This window comes from Lissotriton vulgaris (assembly GCF_964263255.1).
Source record: "Lissotriton vulgaris chromosome 12 unlocalized genomic scaffold, aLisVul1.2 SUPER_12_unloc_1, whole genome shotgun sequence".
NCBI classification, from domain to species: Eukaryota; Metazoa; Chordata; class Amphibia; order Caudata; family Salamandridae; genus Lissotriton; species Lissotriton vulgaris.
Window position 1 is genome coordinate 1,201,678 of NW_028240611.1, and position 21,582 is coordinate 1,223,259.

Genomic DNA, 21,582 nt, shown 5'->3' on the forward strand with positions numbered 1-21,582 from the left:
TCCCCAAATCTACCAAAGCAGAGGTGGAGGACGCTCCTTCTCCCAAATCACAGCAAAGACCTGGAACAGCCTCCCCATGCACCTCTGAACGGTCACCTCACTTCCAGATTTCCAAATGACCATCAAGACCCGGGCTGTTTAAATAAACCTCTGGAGAGTGCAAGCACTTGGATACCCTATCGGGTGATTAGACGCGCTTTATAAATCCTGATTGATAATGTCAAACAAAGGACTATGGAGATGGCACCCACAGACGAGACTTCCAGGCCATGAAGCAGGAAATGAGGAGACAACATCCTCAAAGAAGCTCTCCATACCATGACAAACCAAGGATTGAGTGGATGGGGTCTCTGGGGTAGCACTCTATACCACGATGAACCAAGGACTGAGGTGAAGGCATCAGCAGAAGAGCTCTTAATACCACACTGAACTAAAGATTGAGGAGATTGGGTCTCCAGAGGAGCCTTCTATTCCATGATGAACCATGTACTGAGGAGAAGGGACCACCAGAGGAGCCGTCTATACCACAGTGAATCACGGATTGAGGGGACGGGGTCTCTTTTTAATCACAATGAGCCAAAGGGCTGCAGTGATGGAAACACACCAGGAGGCCTCTAGATCATAATGCGCCAAGGATTAATGAGATGGGGGGGGGGTCTTCAGAGAAGATCCCTATGGATGGGCCAAGGATTGAGGTGAGAAGACCACCAGGGGAGTCCACCATATTACTATCAACTATGGATTTAGGAGATGGTGTCCCCAAAAGCGCACTCTATACCACAGTGACACAAGAATTGAGGACATACCTCCCCTGAGAAGTATTCCATACTCTGATGTATCAAGCGTTGAGGAGGTGGGACCCCAGAGGGGCCCTCTGACCAACAAAGAACCAAACAATGCAGCAATGGAATCAACACAGAAGCTTTACAAACCACCACAGTCAACGGCTTCAGAACCATAATCCCCAATGTCTTTCTGCACCATGATGAACCATTGGTCCCAGAGGTGAACACCCCAGGGCTTTCCATACTGTAATGAGGCACCGACCCCAGCGATAGAGTCCTTAGGGAAGGCTATATTTTGAAGAGTCCTGTATGCCAGAGATGGACCTGGACCCCTGAGGGGCCCCCTGGAGCACAGTGAGCTATGGTCATCCATTAGCCATGGGCTGTGGGAGTTGGAAACCCAGAGAAAGGCTGTGTCCCACCATTAGCCACAGGCTTCGAGGATGCAGAGAGCGCCCTATTTTGCACCATTTGCTACCAGCTCCAAGCATGTCCAGAGAAGCTCTCTGTCCCACCATTAGACACATGTTCGAAGGACGCTCAGTGGAGCCCTCAGTCCCACGTTAGCCTACACCACTAGAAGCCAAGGGCTCTAAGGATGAATGGCCAGAGGAGTGATCCACACCAATGACAAGGCCATCTCTCTGATTGCAGCTCCCCCTTAGACTCTTGTTCCTGTCCGACAGTCTTAACAGGCTCTAAGGGACCATGCTAGTGCTCTTCAACCAGCAGACAGAACCCAGGTGCTTACTTTTAAGGCTCCCCGCCCTGGACCAGGGCACCATGAGAAAGGATCAGAAGATCTGTAGTAAGGCACACCAACACAAGACACGCCTGTTACCTGAATACACTGCTATATTTTGCAGCATGCATTTCTTCTCCAGCAGAAGGACCCATGACTCTGCTTTGCAGTTTCACTCTATGAGTGAACATAAGTGCAGTTGGCTTCATCATATCTTCACATTGACTATTTTACACATTATGTTTCAGCGTCGCCTATGTACAAAAGGCAAATAAATACCTACACATCTAGATTAGGTTATTTAGTCATAGGCTGTATTGCAGAGAACATATACTTGAAGCTTCTCCAAAGAATCTCTTCACCTTTGGCCACTGAACACATTTTGTTGCTTGTGGACAGGCCTGGAGCTCGTGCTATGTTCTCTTGATTTTATGTGCTTCTTCCTGGTACGATTCCTTGGTCTAGTCCAGCCATCGGGTGACCACATGCAAGTTGGGAGTTTGGGTGTCTTTGGTGGCACATTCTGACATGGAAGTGCCCGCAGGACCAGGAAGGCAGCCGCTTGGTCAACCTGGTGTTTGGTGAAGGCAAGATGACTCCTTGTGCTCAGTGGAATGTATAACAATGGGTTGCCTTCCTCCAAGCCCTGCTCCCTTGAGATAGTTAACGATCCCAGAGAAATGTAAACATGACTGAATGCAGATTACTTGATGCCCCTATATCAGTGTCCACCTGGAGAAATGGCTGTGCTCAGGAACCGTCTAGGTACACCAAGGAAAGGGCCACTTTCCCAATCCACATAACTACCTACAGAGGGCACTTTATGTCAAGTTCTTCTTCCTGGTTCACAGCCCCCTTCAACTATCCTTGGACTGGGACAGACCCCTGCAGGCATCAACATAAAGGTGCTGTAAAAGAAGAAGCAGGCCATACGGCCATGCTGTCACAGTGATACACAGTGATACACAGTGATATCAGGCAGCCACACGCGGGTGCCAAAGGTTCGAAGGAAATATGTTCTAAAGCCAGAGGAGGAGCTTGTGTGATGAAGCGGACTGACAAGCCTGTGCGATTAACCTGGCTGAGGAGCCAGTGCGATGGACCTGGCTGAGGGCCCTGTGTGATGGACCTGGCTGAGGAGCCTGTGCGATGGACCTGGCTGAGGAGCCAGTGCGATGGTCCTGGCGAGGAGCCTGTGCGATGGACCTGGCTGAGGAGCCTGTGCGATGGACCTGGCTGAGGAGCCTGTGCGATGGACCTGGCTGAGGAGCCTGTGCGATGGACCTGGCTGAGGAGCCCGCGCGATGGACCTGGCTGAGGAGCCTGTGCGATGGACCTGGCTGAGGAGCCTGTGCGATGGACCTGGCTGAGGAGCCTGTGCGATGGAACTGGCTGAGGCTCCTGTACGATGGATCTGGCTTTGGCTTCTGTGCGATGGATCGGACTGAGAAGCCTGTGCGATGGAGCTGGCTGAGAAGCCTGTGTGAAGGAACTGGCTGAGGAGCCTGTGCGATGATCCTAGCTGAGAAGCCTGTGCGGTGCTTCTGGCTGAGAAGCCTGTGCGATGCTCCTGGCTGGGAAGCCTGTGCGATGCTCCTGGCTGAGAAGCCTGTGCGATCGACCTGGCTAAGGGCCCTGTGTGATGGACCTGGCTGAGGAGCCTGTGCGATGGACCTGGCTGAGGAGCCTGTGCGATGGACCTGGCTGAGGAGCCTGCGCGATGGACCTGGCTGAGGAGCCTGTGCGATGGACCTGGCTGAGGAGCCTGTGCGATGGACCTGGCTGAGGAGCCTGTGCGATGGATCGGACTGAGAAGCCTGTGCGATGGAGCTGGCTGAGGCTCCTGTACGATGGATCTGGCTTTGGCTCCTGTGCGATGGATCGGACTGAGAAGCCTGTGCGATGGACCTGGCTGAGAAGCCTGTGCGATGGAACTGGCTGAGGAGCCTGTGCAATGGTCCTGGCTGAGAAGCCTGTGCGATGGACCTGGCTGAGAAGCCTGTGCGATGGAACTGGCTGAGGAGCCTGTGCAATGGTCCTGGCTGAGAAGCCTGTGCGGTGCTCCTGGCTGAGAAGCCTGTGCGATGCTCCTGGCTGGGGCTCCTGTATGATGAATCTGGCTTTGGCTCCTGTGCGATGGACCGGACTGAGAAGCCTGTGCGATGGAGCTGGCTGAGGGCCCTGTGTGATGGAATTGGCTGAGGAGCCTGTGCTATGCTCCTGGCTGAGAAGCCTGTGCGATGGACCTGTCTGAGAAGCCCGTGCGATGGACCTGGCTGAGGGCCCTGTGTGATGGAATTGGCTGAGGAGCCTGTGCGATGGACCTGGCTGAGGAGCCTGTGTGATGGAACTGGCTGAGGAGCTTGTATGATGGGCCTGGCTGAGGCCCCTTTGAGATGGACCCAGCTGAGGAGCCCGTGCGATGGAGTTAGGTGAGCCTGTGCAGTAGGGTTCGCTCCAGACAACCCCAGGGCAGTCACATGATGCTGCACTTGCCTCGTATGCGGTCCGCCCTCTTCTGCTTGCCAGATCGCTTGCCGTCAATGCTGAGGCTCATGCTCCGCTTCTTCTCCAGGCTCAGAAGCTCCTGGAAGAGTTCCTTCACGTTGTAGTTCATCTTGGCTGAGGTCTCCATGAAGGCACACTTCCACTCCTTGGCCAGTGCTTCACCCTCCGGGGCAGCCACCTCACGGTGAGTGTCATCACACTTGTTTCCCACTAGCATGACGGGGATGCTGTCGACACTGCCCTTGATCTGCAAGAGCTGCTGGTAGATGGGTCTCAGCTCCTCCATGGACTGGCGGCTGGTGACCGAGAAGACCAGGACGAAGGCATGACCCTTGGAGATGGACAGCCGCTGCATGGCTGGGAACTGGTGGCTTCCGGTGGTGTCGGTGATCTGCAGCGTGCACACGCTCTTGTCACAGCTGATCACCTGCCGATATGTGTCTTCGATGGTTGGGATGTAGGTGTCTCGAAACGTCCCCTTCACGAAACGCAGGACCAAGGAGCTCTTGCCCACACCTCCAGCGCCAAAAACCACCACTCGATAGTCATTACTCTGCTCAGGCATCTCAAGAGTTGTGTTTCTCACCCTGGAAGAGGCAGAGAAACAGAATGTCTATTCAAGATTACAGGACAGACTGAAAGAAACAGCAAGCACAAACCTCACAAAACATACGGAGACAAACTGAGAGGGGTGTATTCACAAAAATACATTTACACATATAGATTTACGTACATGTAACCTTGCAACTGTACCTAGTAGTAACTTGTTTGCTATTCACCATTTCCAAGTGTAAATATACTAAGTACAGATTTATACGTCACCCCTAACCAGCAGGGGTAGAGCATGCTAGGTCAGGATTTATGATCGTTAAGTTACTATTGGTAACTTTTCACACGTAGGGGAGGTCTCCACCACCAAGGCAGAGATATCATTATTGTAAAGTATAGAGAAAAACAAAAGTGTAATCTTTATTTTAAATATATCTTAAAAAATAGTTTAATTTAAAAAAAAGTTGTTAAAATAATTATTAACCTAAACCTTAAAAAATATGAAAGGTTACTGTACTTTAACTCATCAAATTAAATGGTTAATAACTAACTAAATACAATATAAATCCCAACTTTCTATAAAAAAAATAATACTTATTATTTAGGTTCATTTTATTAAAGCATATCTATTAAATTATTTTTATTTTTTAAGTTTAATATAAGTATTTTTTAAAAACATGAAATAATTTATTTCACGTAAAAAGTAATTTTAAATTGAGTATAACAAACACAAAGCATGGCTAGAGTACATTAACAACTCTTCTGGGTTCTTTTTGTCTGTAGTGTTACAAGTGCTGTTTGTGAATAGAAATGGGCTTACTCTTTTATGCACTTTAAGAGATGCACAGGGTGTATCTAGGGGAATTTACACTTTGAAACAAACAGCAAGCACCCCCCACACACTGCACATTCAGAGAGGCACAGGGTGTAACTGCGGGAATTTACAGGAAACACTTAGAAACAAACAGCAACCACAACTACCATGCAGCGCGGTGCGCGTTCAGAGATGCACAGGGTGTATCTGCGGGAATGTAGAGGACACACTCTGAAACAAACACCAAGCACCCCCCCCCCCCCCCAAACACGCAATGCACACCCAGAGAGGGACAGGATGTATCTGTGGGAATGTAGAGGACACGCTCCGACACAAACAGCGAGCAACCCCCCCCCCCCCCCCCCCCCCACCTAATGCGCATTCAGAGAGGCACAGGATGTTTCTGGGGGAATTTACAGGACACAATCTGAAGCAAACAGCAAGCACACACCCCCTGCACTGTGCATTCACAGAGGCACAGGGTGCATCTGCGGGAATGTAGAGGACACACTCTGAAACAACCAGCAAGCACACCCCCCATGCACTGCGCATTCAGAGAGGCACAGTGTGTATCTGCGGGAATGTAGAGGACACACTCTGAAACAAACAGCAAGTACCCCCTCCATGCAATGCGCATTCAGTGAGAGAGAGAATATCTTTAGAAAGCTAAACCACACACTGATACAGCTCCTCCCACAATGCACTAATAAAGATGAAGAGATCACTCCCCAATTCAACTCACATACACTACACAACTCACTAGACGGCAGCGAATTTACCCAGTATACCCGGGGTTCCTAAAAAACCACAAGATAGCGAAAGCATTAACAACCTCCACCTCGCACTACTTTGGAGAAAATTCATCAACAGTAGAATCGCCATCAATCCATAGGGAGGCATACAAAACGGCGATTAGAGGACAGGCCATCTCCACAATTACCAGGCATAAAAGGGAACATAGGGAAAACCTTGATTCACTAGAAATGTCAGTCCAGAGAGCGGAGGCAGCTCACGCCCTAGATCCTACTGATAATACCACAAAATCCCTCGCACTAGCAACCCGCGAATATAGGGCATATGCGGAGGACATGGCGAAAACAAGGCACACAGTCACGTTACATAGGATATACGAATTAGGAGACAAGACCGGGAAAATGCTCGCTTGATTAGAGCAGAAGGAAAAAGCAGATAGATGGATAGCCCAAATAACACTCGCAGACGGCACACGCACAACCAATCCCCAGCTAATAGTAGAAGAACTCGCCACCTACTATGAAAGGGTGTAATCTCCACGGGGCACCGCTATGGAAGAAGATGGTCTGCAATTCTTACAGGCCGTACCCTTAACAACGTTATCACCGGAAGACGCACAAACACTCGAGGAAGATATAACGGCGGAAAAATTAGGGAAATCGCTAGCAGCATTACACACTGGAAAGGCGATGGGACCGAAGGACTGCCGGTGGAATTATACAAAAAAGTAACACGGCAGATCACACCCCATTTACTCCCCATGTATAATGAATGTTTAACGCAAGGCAACTTGACCAGGGATCAGAGACTAGCTACCATCGTCACCATTCATAAACCCGGGAAACCCCCAGATCTAACGTCCTCCTATCGCCCGATCTCACTAATGAACGCGGATGCAAAAATATTGGCGAAACAGCTAGCACGCCGGCTCCAGACACATCTCACAACATTGGTACACCCGGACCAATCGGGCTTCATGCCCGGGCGAAATACCTCTCTTAACTTGAGGCGCCTTACTGGGGTACTGCACCGTACACCTCTGCTGCAGGAAGATGCAGCCATTCTTTCCTTGGACGCCACAATGGCGTTTGATCTGGTGGAATGGCCATTCCTATTTGCGGTGCTTAGAATGATGGGGTTCGGACCCAAATTCTGCGGATGGGTTAGGCTACTATACACAGAACCCCTAGCCCAAGTGGTGGCCAATGGACATATCTCACGTGAAATCACGCTAGGGCGCGGAACAAGGCAGGGATGTCCATTATCCCCGCTTCTGTTCGCGCTCATACTAGAACCGCTGGCGATGATAATTCGCACGGAACCACTGATTCGTGGGATAACATTGGAGGAGGGCTGGGAGGACCGAGTCTTGCTTTACGCAGACGATGTACTGATATACTTAATGTCCCCGACTGCCTCATTGGAGGCACTAATGGACGTCCTCCAGCGATATGGAACTGTGTCAGGGTACACCATAAATTGGACAAAATCACTTCTCTACCCACTACGTGGCCCACCGCCTACACTGCCCCGACTGCGCGCTACAAATAGTGACCAGGGGATTCAAATACTTGGGAATCTATGTCACCCCACAAGACTCGATTTTTAAGGAGGAAAATTTATTGAAACCACTGCAGAGGCTCAAATCGGATGTGGCCCATTGGCGAACCCTCCCACTAACACTATTGGGACGGGCAGCGCTCTTCAAATTGCTTGCTCTCCCCAGGTTCCTTTATGCGCTACAGAACACCCCATTCCCGGTCCCGATCTCCTATTTTAAATCAATTGACGCAGAACTCTCCTCCCTGCTTTGGGACGGAAAGCCGGCCCGTATAGTGCACTCTAAACTGATCCGTAGCTGGTATGACGGAGGAATAGCCCTACCGAGTGTAAAATTGTATTATTGGGCCGCACAACTAATGATTATTAACCAATGGCTACATACTCCACAGCATGACCCAGCGTATAGACTCGACAGAGATATCCTACCACCAGAACATCTGATGAAGGCTCTCTACACTAACAAACGACAACACACACTTACAGGCCCTACGGCCCACACAGTGAAAATATGGCACACGGCGCAGAGGGCCTTGGGATGGGAGGGAGTGCTCACATTAGTTACCCCGCTCTGGGACACGCGCCGCCTCGGCACCCTGGCTAACTCTAAGGGATTTAGGCAATGGGATCTCATTGGCATTACCAAAATTGGGGACCTTTGGACTCGGGGAGAGGTCATTACCTTTGCAGCGTTACAGGAGACATACGGTATGACAGATACTGAGCGATACTGTTACACCCAAATCAGACACGCACTCCAAAGTGCTATCCCACCAGGGACAGAACTGGCTGACTCATCCCCCCTGGAGGATAGACTTCTCACCGACCATTTAGAAAAGAAAGCGATAGCGCTAACATACCGTAAGCTGGTAAATAATCTCCCAGACCCCACGGTAGTACTCCGTAGCAAGTGGGAGGTAGAACTAGGGGATATAGACGATTCAGACTGGATGGAGGCGCTGGCATCGGCTCGGGAGGCAGCAATCCCGTCCCGGTTAAAATTAGTGCAACTCAAGATACTACACCGAGTATACTATTCTCGCACCCTATTACACAGATTAGATCACACATTAGATCCCGGATGCCTTAAGGATGTGGACTCACTGGCACGTACTTCCATATAATATGGGACTGTCCCAAAATACAAACCTATTGGGAGCGTGTGCTAAATTGCATATCCGAAGCGAGTGAGGTGGAGGTTCAGCCAGAACCCAGGTGCTGCTTATTAAACATTTGGAACCCACAGACCTCATTCGGGGATTACAAACTTGGGCAATACACGGGTTGGCGCTCGCAAAACGGAATATTGCCAAAAACTGGGGCTCGGGAATAGTACCCACACGAACACAATGGGAACACGACATGGATGCAGCAATGGTGGCTGAAAGAGCGGCATATATTCATAGGGGATGTCCCAAAAAATGGTCAAGAATATGGGGGAAATGGAATGATTATCGGGGGAATCCATGTGACCCTCCGCCAATACTCTCTGACGTAGAAGCTAGCCCATGAATTCGAAAAGTCAATGCATTATTATATACTGGGGCACAGGAGCAGAGAGCGGAGGGAGGAGGGGGGAGAGTGAGGGGTCGCTGTTTAACTTTTCTCTGATGGCACTGATTTACATATGTACTACAACCAGAGACAGTGCACGAGAAATGGGTTCACTTGATGGACTTTACCTACCCACGGATGATATGCTCATTATACGTCTATCCTGCACAAAGTGGCCTGTATGATTTACTGAGGTGTTTCTATTTGCAAAGACTAATGTTCATGTATATGCTATGTGACACTTTCCCTAATGACTGTACAACCCAGATGATAAAAAGCCAATAAAGAGTTAAAAAAAAAGGCAGCATCAAGTGTTGGCACACAGTGGAAGGCCTTTTGCAAAGGTTGACTGGTCACCCTTCTATTATTTATTGCTCTATTTGGGTGCAAATGAAATCAAATACACTTTATTCGGTTTCACATAGAGAAAACCATAAAAGTTGCAAACATGTAAAATACATTACAAATATGATTCCATAAAATTACAAGGCACATAAAATATAATAAAAAAACAAAAAAAATAAAATTAAAGATGAAGAGAGTCTAGTGGAGACCAGACCTCACACTAAAAGAAACCTCACACTAAAAGAAACAAACAATGCAAATCTACACTTTTATGCTATTCCCCACGTAAGAGTATAGATTTAAATGTCTCCACCACTTTCACCCCAGTGGGTGGAGAATATAACAGTAAATTAATTAGTAACTTTTTACACATAGGAAAAGATCTCTGCCACCGGAATCGACATCTCCTTTTGGTAAAGTATAGGGAAAGTTAAGGAGGTTTATAAATGTGCTTAGCAAATAAAAAAATGTTTTTAAAACATAGTGTAATGTAAATTAAATATAAAAATGTATTTAAAATTATTAGTAGCCTAGAACTCATTAAATAAAATGTTACAGCTCATTTATTCATCAAAATAATAATTTAACAAATATTTACATAATTGAAATATATAATATATGCTATATATAATATTTTTAAACATTCTGGAAATAATACTCAAACTAGCTGATCAATATTTCATTACTATTTACTAAATTTAATTAAACATCATTTATTTATTTTACGTTCATTTTAGAAGTATAAATGTTTCTTTCAATCACTTTTTTACGTATTAGTACAGTTATTAAATTGGGCCCATATAGTCGTACTACCACCTATGTGCTATGTGTGCACTGCAAATGCATGCACTTGAAAAGCACAAAGGGCGGCGGCGCAAGACTCTGGGTGTTACAAATCAGCGTAACTTACAATGGTATGGAGAGCATAGAGCGCAGCGCCCACTGCTGTGCGAGATGCACGAGGGCATGGGCAGTACTACTGTCTCCATTACGAGGGCATGCATAGTGCATCCTTCCAATTCTCAGAATAGGTTCTAGGCCTTACAGGGCCAGGGACCGGTCAAACCCTCTGTGCACATACTACAGTGGTGTGATACCAGGGACAAAATAAAAGTCAAGATCCTACGTTAACCTGCAGCCTGGCACTCAGGAGAGGGGTACCTGTGCATTCACCATGCAGGGAGCATTCTGGTCCCAACACTACCGCTGCAAAGAAGTGTTTGGAGTAGACAGATGCAAGGGATATTTGCCCACCTATCATGTCGTACAAGCCATGAAACGTGCCCAAACCAAGACAACCCCCTTTGTGACAATAAACACAACTGCTGAAATAAACAAATAAAATATAACTAGCAGAGGTGGAGAAGCCTAACAAACAAGTTACTTACCTTCGGTAAGAGCTTATCTGCTAGAGACTCCATCTAGTTACAGATTCCTTACCTTAGAAATATCCACAGGCGTCAGACTGGATCCGAAAAAAAATTAGTGAGCAGTACCCCTGTGCACAGGTAGGTGGCATCGTTCAGCTTCACGTGGCGTCGTCAACGCCAGAAGTGACGTGCGCGGTGCCTATATAGGTGCCATCCCAGTGCACGGATGTCTGTTTCTTTTTGCCAAGAGCACGAAGCCACAAAGAACACTGACCACTGGTGTGGAAAACCAGGGTGCTGAAAGGGGACAAGTCATGTCCCTAGATATCCGTTAGCAGAGCAGGAAGGATGGGTGGGTGGATAAGGAATCTGGGCTAGATAGAGTCTCTAGCAGAAAATGCATTACAGAAGGTAAGTAACTTGTTCATCTGATCGAGACTTTGAGCCTTTGATTCCTTACCTTAGATTAGATACCCAAGCAATACCTCCATGGAGGTGGGTCTACAAAACTGTTTATCAATAGAAAGTCCCGATGACCGACGGACCTGACTGTCCAGGCAGAGTAATGCTTCGTGAACATGTGTAGAGAAGCCCATGTTGCTGCCTGGCAGATATTCAGAACATGGAACTCCGAATGCTAATGCAGTGATCGCAGCCCTAGCTGCATGCAAGCCCTAAGGAGGTTGCTTCAGGCCAATCTGTAGCAGATCTTAATGCGAAGCACGATTCATCAGGATATGGTCCATTTCTGCACAGCTTTCCCTTCTGTGCTCTGACATAATCCACAAAGAGTTGGTCATTGTTGGACTTGGCCCTCTTGGCAGGGTCATCCCTGAACTTTTTGCCTTCCTCCAATATTCTCTCTGACCTGTTTTTGTTGGTATAATGACTCTGGGCACTTTACCACTGCTGACCAGTGCTAAAGGGCATATGCTCTCCCTACTGTAAAAGTGTATAGATTGATTGGTGTCCATGATTGGCTTATTTGTTTTACTGTCAGACCCCAGTAAAGTGCACCAGGAGTGCCAGGGCTTGTAAATACAATTGCTGCTGGTGGGCCTGCTGCACTGGTTGTGCCACCCACAGAAGCCGCCTAGTAAAATGTGTCTAAGGTCTGCGTACAGTCTCGTACTGTCATGCTGACAGCGCAAGTACACCTACTTGCCAGTTCCTAAACCTTCCCTTAACTTCATATTAGTCACCCCAAGGGCAGGGTGCATTGTAAGCATATGGTAGGACAAGCCCTGATGATTGTGGCATGTCATAATAGTGAATTACAGCCATTTTCGTTTTTCACTATTGTAAGGCTACCTGCTCTCCATAGGCCAGAATGGGCTGCTGGAATTATTACACTCTATAATCCCAGCAGGCTCAGGGAACATGGAAGAAAGTCAAGTTTAGTATGTCTGAACTCAGAATAATAAAATACCCCTTTTAGTAAAGTTTATTTTAATATCCTGTGTTTGCAAATACTACTTTTAGAAAGTTTGTATTTGCTTGCCTAACCATTTCAGCCCGCCTCTGCTAGGATATGTATCTGCTGTCTGGTTTCTGTGATTGACAGGGCTGGGGATGACCGGTGGTGAATAGAGGGATTACACCAGGATGGGTGGGGGGAGTGCCCCTTGACTCTGAATAGGGCTGTGCTCTGCCACCTCAATGCTGGATCCGCCCCCTGGGGAGCGACTGATGACTCTGCCCTGCACCTTGTGAAGAGAGAGGGGAAGACTGTCAACAGAGTGCTCCTGGACTGTACTTCTCAACACAATGCTGGCTCCACCTCATGCGGAGCGTCTGATGTCCCTGCCCTGCTCACTGAAAGGAGAAACCAGAGTCTGCAAAACAAAGTGCTCAGGGACTGGACTGGATTAGGCAAAGGCCCCCCTGGCCTGAAAGAACAAAAGAAACTGTGTATAAAAGGAGGAGCCCTGCGCCTAAGAAATCAGATCCTGTTTACGCCAAGAAGAAACTCTGCCCGAAGAGAAGGACCTGGGAAAGCTACATGGAGGACTACTGTCTCTAGCCTGAGTGACTGGCCTGTGGTGGTTGCCTTGCTGCAAGAAGGAGAGAGGAGAAAAAGACTGAAAGACTTTTTAAATCTACTTGTGCATCTTTGTGAACAATCTCCAAGGGCTTGCTGGTGAACTTGCCCCCTGAACTGCGCCCCAGGAATATTGGGCGCTACCCCCCTGAAGGAAGAGCTGGTGACAGTGCTGCTTGTCTTTGCAGCGCTACCCACGGAAGACGGAGTATGCTGTGCGCCACCATCGCGCACTCTGAAGAGTCTGGGTAAACCTCCCCTGTCCAGCCAATTGCACCATGACTTCTACCACCGAGCCGTAGCTCACAACGACAAGTACAGGACCGGTCCGGACTAAGCATCGTGACTCTGTGGCCCCCGAGCCGTGGAGTGCAAAGTAAAGTCAGACTTCGCCTCAACTCGCCCCCGTGCGACATCCTGCTGGAAGCGCCTCGCCGCTGACACCGCATCAAGCCACCGTGACCCTCCCCTTCAGGACCGGGACGGACGCCAAGGTCAAGAGCCACCCCACAATGCATCGCTGCCCTCCGAGAGCGGAAACTACTGAGCCATCGAGCCGTAGCTCGCCACGAAGGAAGAAGGCACCACGACGTGAGACGTCACCTCTACACCTGCTTTGTCCGCCCCGAACCCCCGAGAACAAAGGTACTGTAAACGGCATCGCCGTACGAGTCGCACTCTCACACTACGACTCGCACCGCACATTGTGCAACACTGGTGTCCTAACACTGAGGTACGGGCTGCACAAGCATCGTACAACCCATACTCTTTCTCTGCATCGACTGCGTCGTACGCGTCTAACGCGAGGCGCGTGAGCTTTAGTAGGCCTTTCCCTTGGTAATCGTACGAGGCGTACAGGAGCACTACGAAGCGCTCAGGCCTTCGCGAACAGCGTGACAACGCTTGAGACATTGCATGCAGTACTGGGAAGCCGTTTTTGAGAGTCTTGTAACCCAATCTAAGTCTTGAACATTACATTTAAGAACTGTGGCATTTTGAGAGTAACTGGAACCATTTCTGAAGTCCTAAGCCTATATCTAAAGCCTGCTTGAACGTTACAAATATAAAGAGTATATTTTTACAGTACAACAGTCTTGTGTCTCTATGTGGTGGGTTGACAACTTACTGTGGGTATTATGACAAATGCTTTACCATATGTACTCTAGAGATTAGCCTTGTCTGCTCGCGCCACGCTACCTAGAGGGTGAGCAGGGGTGTTTTCTGGGAGTAGTCCTTTGCCCTGACTAGAGGAGAGGGTCCCTGTTTGTCACAAGTGCATACCTGTGCCAACCAGAGACCCCCAATTCTAACAGTCATCCACCCGGAACTTTCCTGTGCGGTCAAGGTATGATGATGTCCCAAGGGGACCGGGATACTCGGGTTTTCCATTACTATACTCTGACTGACAGGGGGTTTAGGAGTAAAGAGAAACACTGGTGCCTTGAGTAAGGGTTTAAGTGAGGGTTTTATTGGGATATAAGTCTTTCTTAGTAGGGGTGCTGCTCGGTCCCTGGAATGAGCTGCGGGATCAAAGGGAAAGGTAGCTTGCTCCAGCTTGGCTTTATTCTTCCAGTGATTGCGACGGGTACCGGTGGGCTCCGGAAGGGGGACGTCTCTCCCCTCTATTCTCCTCAGCTCCGGTGCATGAAAGAAAGGAAAATCGGATCAGGTGACTGGTATGACCGCGGTGCACTAGTCAGGGCCGGGAGTGAGGGGAAGCAGTGATAGAGCGTCTCGAGGATTATATACAGTCCGTGAGGTAAGAGTGCACGTGAGGGGAAGGAAGGGGAAGCTTTATACAGGGCTTTACAAATTTACACACGGGGCTGGTTCCTCCGCCCCACTCAACCCGCCACACGACCCCGTACCTCTTGAAGCCACGCTCCTCCCGTGGGAACGTGGCGGGGCGAAGAGCGGAAACGTTGGCCTCCTGGCTTCTCGGTCCCAGTCTCTTCTTCCTCCTCAGTATCCTTCTGGTCTCGCCTTTCTCCGACTCAGACTCCGACTCCTACTCCAGCCTCCTCCAGGGAAACGCCGTCCGTCGCCTCTCTCCTACTTCCTCCTTTTGACGTTCCGACGCTGCCGAGGGGCGTGGACTCTTCCTCGTGGTCCGGACAGTTAAAGGGGCCGTGTGTTTTGACATCAGCCGGCCAGCCCGACTCTGGTTCTTCGGTCTAAGTGCATTCTGGTAGCTGTTGGGAAAAGGGACAAGTTGAGAGGGGGGTGGCGGACCACCAGTCCGTGGGTGTAGTTGTGTCCTGTCTGCACACCCTGTCACAGATGACAATGCTCTTTTTAGGTCCAGACAGTGAAGTAACTCTTTTTCCTTGGAGGGAAGTGGCGGAGCGTAAAATGTAGGCAGGGTGATGAACTGGCCTACATGAAAGGGAGTGAAAACATTCAGCAGAAAGGAAGCTCTAGTGCGTAGAACCATCAGGTCTGGGTAGATGGCCCGGTTTGGAGGACTGGATGACAAAGGCTGAAGCTCATTGCCCCTACGAGCAGATCTTATTGCCACCAGGAAGGCTGTCTTGATGGGAAGGAGCCTGAGAGGACAGTTGTGCAATGGTTCAAAGGTTGCACACATCAGAAAGGTTAGGGCTAGATCAAGGTCCCACTGAGGCATGATGAAGGGCCAAGGTGGAAATGTGTTGCACACCTTCCAAGAACCTCTTTACAACGGGGGATTTGAAGAAGGTGGCTGATCTGGCAACCACAGAAAGGCTAAGATAGCAGAAAGATAGCCCTATAAGGTGCCCAAAGCAGAGTGGTTAAAGAAAAGGACCTGAGAAAGGGGAGCAGAACAAGACTGTTTTCTCTTCACACCATGCCACAAACTTGCCCCAATAGCAGGCATGCACAGTCTAGGTGAAGGGATGCCTGGCTGCCAAGATAACATTGCAGACTTTGGGAGTGATGTCATAAGCTGTCAACTCCTGCCGCTGAATCTTCATGCCTGAAGAGGGGGTATTGACAGGTTCGGGTTGAGAATCCCTTTCCCCCCCTGCTGCTGCGACAGAAGATCCTCCTGAAGGGCAGCCTGACTGGAGGATCAACAGCTAGAGATACCAAACGCTCCAAGCCCAGTCCGGAGCCACAAGGATGGCTTGGGCCTGGTCATTCCTAACTTTCTTGAGAACTTTGTGCAGGAGTGTTATTAGCGACGAAAAGGTGGATAGGAGGTCGCAGCTCCACTTAAGACAAAAAGTGTTTCGAGCTAGAGTTGCCTTGGAAACTCACGTGCAGAACTGCTGTCATTAGGCGTTCTCGGCGGTGAAGAACAGATCTAATCATGGCTCTCCCCACTGCTGAAAGAGACCTTGCACCACCTCTGGATGGAGAAGCCATTTGTGATCCCCTAGGCATCTTCGGCTGAGTTTGTTCGCACTGGCGTTCAGAGAGCTCGCCATATGTTGAACCACCAGGGATATACCCTGACGTTCCAATCATGTCCAGAGACTCAGTGCCTCTTGACCAAGGGTCTATGACACCACCCATCCTGTTGTTGCAGTACCATATGGCGGTGGTATTGTCCACAAACACCTAGTCTTCCCTTGACAGGAGGGTAGAAAGGCTTTTTATGCCAGCTAGATTGCCCAGAGCTCCAGAAGGTCGATGTGTAGTCTGAATTCTGCCGGAGACCAGAGGCCTCCGGTTTTCATCTCTCCCAGATAGTTGCCCCATCCCAGGAGTGGCATATCTGTAATCACTGGGAGACCAGATGGGGAAGGGTCTACCACTGACCTAATTGTGGTTTGTTAACCACCACTGCAGATCTTTTGCAGTACCCTCCGATCTCTGGACCATGTTGAAGAGATTGCCCCAATGCTGCACCCACTGAAATTTCAAGTCCCCCTGCAGAGCACACCTATGCCAGTAGGCATGTGTCACAAGCAGGATGCAGGAGGCCACGCAGCCTCAGAGTCAGTCTCAACAAAATCCAGGATAGAGGCGCAAACATTGGTATCATTGCCTGAATATCCTAGACTCGCCGTTCGGAAGGATATGCCCAAAACTGCACAGTGTCCAGAACAGCTTCAAGGAAAGGGAGCATCCGAGAGGGAGTGAGGTGTAACTCCGGCACGCTGATAGTGAACCACAGCCAGTGCAAGAGGTCCACTGTAGTCTGGAGGTGGGAGTCCCCCTTCAACTGCCAGTCATCGTGATAGAGGAAGACGGGCACTTCTCAGCAGGTGACCTGCAACCATCGCCATCATCTTGGTGAAAACCCTAGGGGCGCTGGTAAGGCCAAAAGAGAGTATGCAAACTGAAAGTGCTCGTGGCCCATCGTGAACCATAGATAACGCCTGTGGGCAGGCAGGACCGGAATGTGGAAGCGTCCCGCAAGTCCAAAGCTACCATCCAGTCTACCGGGCCCATGGCAGTCAGGACTTGAGTGAGCATTTTAAACTTCTTCATTTTGAGGAAGAAATTGGGATGGTGCAGGTATAGGATAGGACAAGGGTCTTCGGTCTTCTTGGGCACCAGAAAGTAGCAGGAATAATAACCACAGCTTACTTCTGGTGTCGGAACCCTCTCCATGGCACCCTTGGCCAACAGAGCCTTCACTTCCTAGTAAGAAGAGATGGTCCTCCGTCAGCCTGTCGCAAGTGGGTCATGGTGGAGGGGAGGTAACGAAGGAGAGGAAATCCTTCGGACAATCTGATAAACTCAGAAGTCTGATGTTATTGCCCTCCAGTGGGGCAAGCAATAGCATATACTGCTCCCACTGGGTTCCCATGATGGTAAGAGGGCAAACTAGAGGGGTTTAGTTGCTGCTGCGGGTGTGTGACTGGCCCGACCTCTGGCCACCGAGTACCACGTCCTCAGCCATGCAGAGGCGTAGAAGATTGTGAGCTGTGGTGGCTGGGCAGGTAAACATTTGGCTGGAAGTCCCTTCCATGACCTTGAAAGGAGCAAAAGGCGGCCTGGGGTTATCTAAGGGCCTAAGGACCTGGCCGTAAAAATGCTACCCTTGAACCACTCCAAAGCTGCCTTGTCTCCAAAGAGGCAAGAGCCATCAAAGGGCATGCCCTCAAGCGAAGTTCGGACAGCCCCCAGAAAAGCCAGCTCTTCTCAACCAGACGTGGCACCATGTAATGTAATGTAATGGTACTTGTATAGCGCACGCATCACCATGAGGCATCTCGGCGCTTGTACGAATACCACTGAGGAACCCTTCCTGGCCTTACCCTGTGAAGTGCCCACTCCTGGGCAACCCTAAGGTGAAGCCAGGCATCCTAGCGTTGTTGGGGCCGTTGTGGAGATTAAGCAAGCTATTGCCCAGAGTTGCAGAGTGGGACCCATGATTAGAATAGGCACTGAGGCGACAATTATCAGGTCCGGGGAAATTGAGCCCAAGAGCCGCCGAGGCGGGAATTGAACCCTGGTCCCGGGCCAGACCTCTGCATCAGGGTCTGCCGCTCTAACCATTGACAAACAAAACAGGTGATGGATCGAATGTGGATCAATGTCACACAATCACCCCAGTCCAAAGATCTGGGCCCAAATCCATCGTTTTTTTGCACTCCACACCACCCTGGGTTAGACAATGGCGATATGCAAATCAGCTCTGACCCTGTGCCCCATGGGAACAGTCCAGTCCGAACTACAAAAGCCATGTCCTTCCCAGAACGGAATCAAGCATCCGAGGACCGGACCGGTTACGAGGTAACACCTCTCATCAGCCCGGCTAGCTTGACTCCAGTGGTGTGGAGTGCCTGGGACCCACGTCTGAGCATCCCCAGCGCACTTATGGCAGTATTTGCAAACAAAACAGGTGATGGATCGAATGTGGATCAATGTCACACATTCACCCCAGTCCAAAGATCTGGGCCCAAATCCATCGTTTTTTTGCACTCCACACCACCCTGGGTTAGACAATGGCGATATGCAAATCAGCTCTGACCCTGTGCCCCATGGGAACAGTCCAGTCCGAACTACAAAAGCCATGTCCTTCCCAGAACGGAATCAAGCATCCGAGGACCGGACCGGTTTCGAGGTAACACCTCTCATCAGCCCGGCTAGCTTGACTCCAGTGGTGTGGAGTGCCTGGGACCCACGTCTGAGCATCCCCAGCGCACTTATGGCGGTATTTGCAAACAAAACAGGTGATGGATCGAATGTGGATCAATGTCACACATTCACCCCAGTCCAAAGATCTGGGCCCAAATCCATCGTTTTTTTGCACTCCACACCACCCTGGGTTAGACAATGGCGATATGCATTGACATTGATCCACATTCGGTCCATCACCTGTTTTGTTTGCAAATACCGCCATAAGTGCGCTGGGGATGCTCAGACGTGGGTCCCAGGCACTCCACACCACTGGAGTCAAGCTAGCCGGGCTGATGAGAGGTGTTACCTCGAAACCGGTCCGGTCCTCGGATGCTTGATTCCGTTCTGGGAAGAACATGGCTTTTGTAGTTCGGACTGGACTGTTCCCATGGGGCACAGGGTCAGAGCTGATTTGCATATCGCCATTGTCTAACCCAGGGTGGTGTGGAGTGCAAAAAAACGATGGATTTGGGCCCAGATCTTTTGACTGGGATGAATGTGTGACATTGATCCACATTCGGTCCATCACCTGTTTTGTTTGCAAATACCGCCATAAGTGCGCTGGGGATGCTCAGACGTGGGTCCCAGGCACTCCACACCACTGGAGTCAAGCTAGCCGGGCTGATGAGAGGTGTTACCTCGAAACCGGTCCGGTCCTCGGATGCTTGATTCCGTTCTGGGAAGGACATGGCTTTTGTAGTTCGGACTGGACTGTTCCCATGGGGCACAGGGTCAGAGCTGATTTGCATATCGCCATTTTCTAACCCAGGGTGGTGTGGAGTGCAAAAAAACAATGGATTTGGGCCCAGATCTTTTGACTGGGATGAATGTGTGACATTGATCCACATTCGGTCCATCACCTGTTTTGTTTGCAAATACCGCCATAAGTGCGCTGGGGATGCTCAGACGTGGGTCCCAGGCACTCCACACCACTGGAGTCAAGCTAGCCGGGCTGATGAGAGGTGTTACCTCGAAACCGGTCCGGTCCTCGGATGCTTGATTCCGTTCTGGGAAGGACATGGCTTTTGTAGTTCGGAATGGACTGTTCCCATGGGGCACAGGGTCAGAGCTGATTTGCATATCGCCATTGTCTAACCCAGGGTGGTGTGGAGTGCAAAAAAACAATGGATTTGGGCCCAGATCTTTTGACTGGGATGAATGTGTGATATTGATCCACATTCGGTCCATCACCTGTTTTGTTTGCTCTAACCATTGAGCCACACTTCTCCACCATAAGGCCACCAACTAAGAAACTTCTCTATCCAGTGAGTTGGTTGTGTCCAGACCACATCAGATAGTGGCCTTTGCTGCATCTCTCCCTACTGTAGTAGCTTGAAGAAGTAGGGCCTGGGCCTCCTCCCAGACCATGACCAGCACTTGCGCAACTGAATTCCACAGTGTATAGGGGTAACGGCCCAAAAGGCAAGCAGTGTTTTCGGACCGCAGTGCCAGACTGGTCGAAGAAAACACTTTCTTACATAAAGTATCCAGCCTCTGGAATACCCTATCCGGCTAAGTGGTAGGGAATGCACCAGGATTTACACAGGAGGTGGATACTTGGACCACCAAGCTCCCCAGCGTAGGGTGTTGAGTGAGGAATTTGGGGTCTCCTGGGGAGGTAGTGGGCAATTGTCCTGCTCACAAGTGCCCCTGTGCAGGGTTTGGACCCAGGCTGTACGTCTGTGAGGGCTTCATTAAATGTTAGCAGCGATTCTGAGGGGATTAGTCCCAGCTATAGCGCCAGTGTCTAGATGACACACAGGATACCAGGACCTTGGCCGCCCATCTCACCACCACATCAGACGAGGCACAGTAGGAGAAGAGACCATGCTAGTATCTGGAGAGGTGTCCAGTCCGCTGGCATACGCTAATTCCTAACACCAGTCCAAGTTAGGGTTTATGGGCTGGTATTCTTCAAGGTCCAGAAACCCCTCCCAATCCTTCCTGAGTCCCACCCCATAGGAATAGGGCTCAGACTCTGACCTGGAAAGCATGGCTATAGTCAGCCAGCCTAGCTGGTAAAGGTAAGCATGGTAGGGTGGGGCAAGGTGGGAGGAGGGAAGTCGACAGACGACGGAATAGGTATAATTGAATAAATAATGCCTATTCACTCGTTGTCCCCGCCGCGCCTGGCACACAGCGCTTCCCTGTGCCGGCTGCCAATTTAGTCAGAGCCCGACGACGCCCCTCCCACTCCGTATTGGATTTGGGGATGAGAATGGGGACGGCGCTGCCAGAGGGTATCGGCGGTGCCAGAAGCATCTGCATCAGAACCGGCACCGGGGAAGATTGAGGTGCTACAACCAGCACCAGTCCGGATCCATCCATGGATCCAAGGTGCCCAAATGGAGCAGGGGACGGATCTGCCGGTGGAGAACCAGACGGGGCCCCTCCCAAACCCCATGGCCCTGGAGGAGTTCCAAGGGGAACAGAGGGGGCAAATATGAAGTGCAGCGCCTCATAGAGCTTACAAACTTGGTAGGGGGTTACTCTGGGTCTTGGAA

At 50.0% G+C, this 21,582-nt stretch overlaps 1 protein-coding gene across 1 annotated transcript in view; it reads right to left on the reverse strand.

Annotated features, from left to right (window-relative positions):
- Positions 1-3,938: 3,938 nt before the first annotated feature.
- The window catches only part of DIRAS1 (DIRAS family GTPase 1), an 81,343-nt gene continuing 63,699 nt past the window's right edge, over positions 3,939-21,582 (reverse strand). Inside the window, exon 2 of the mRNA XM_086947831.1 lies at positions 3,939-4,622. Coding sequence (XP_086803957.1) covers positions 4,004-4,600 — 597 coding nt within the window. The 5' untranslated portion in view covers positions 4,601-4,622 and the 3' untranslated portion in view covers positions 3,939-4,003. The remainder of the gene's footprint in view (positions 4,623-21,582) is intronic.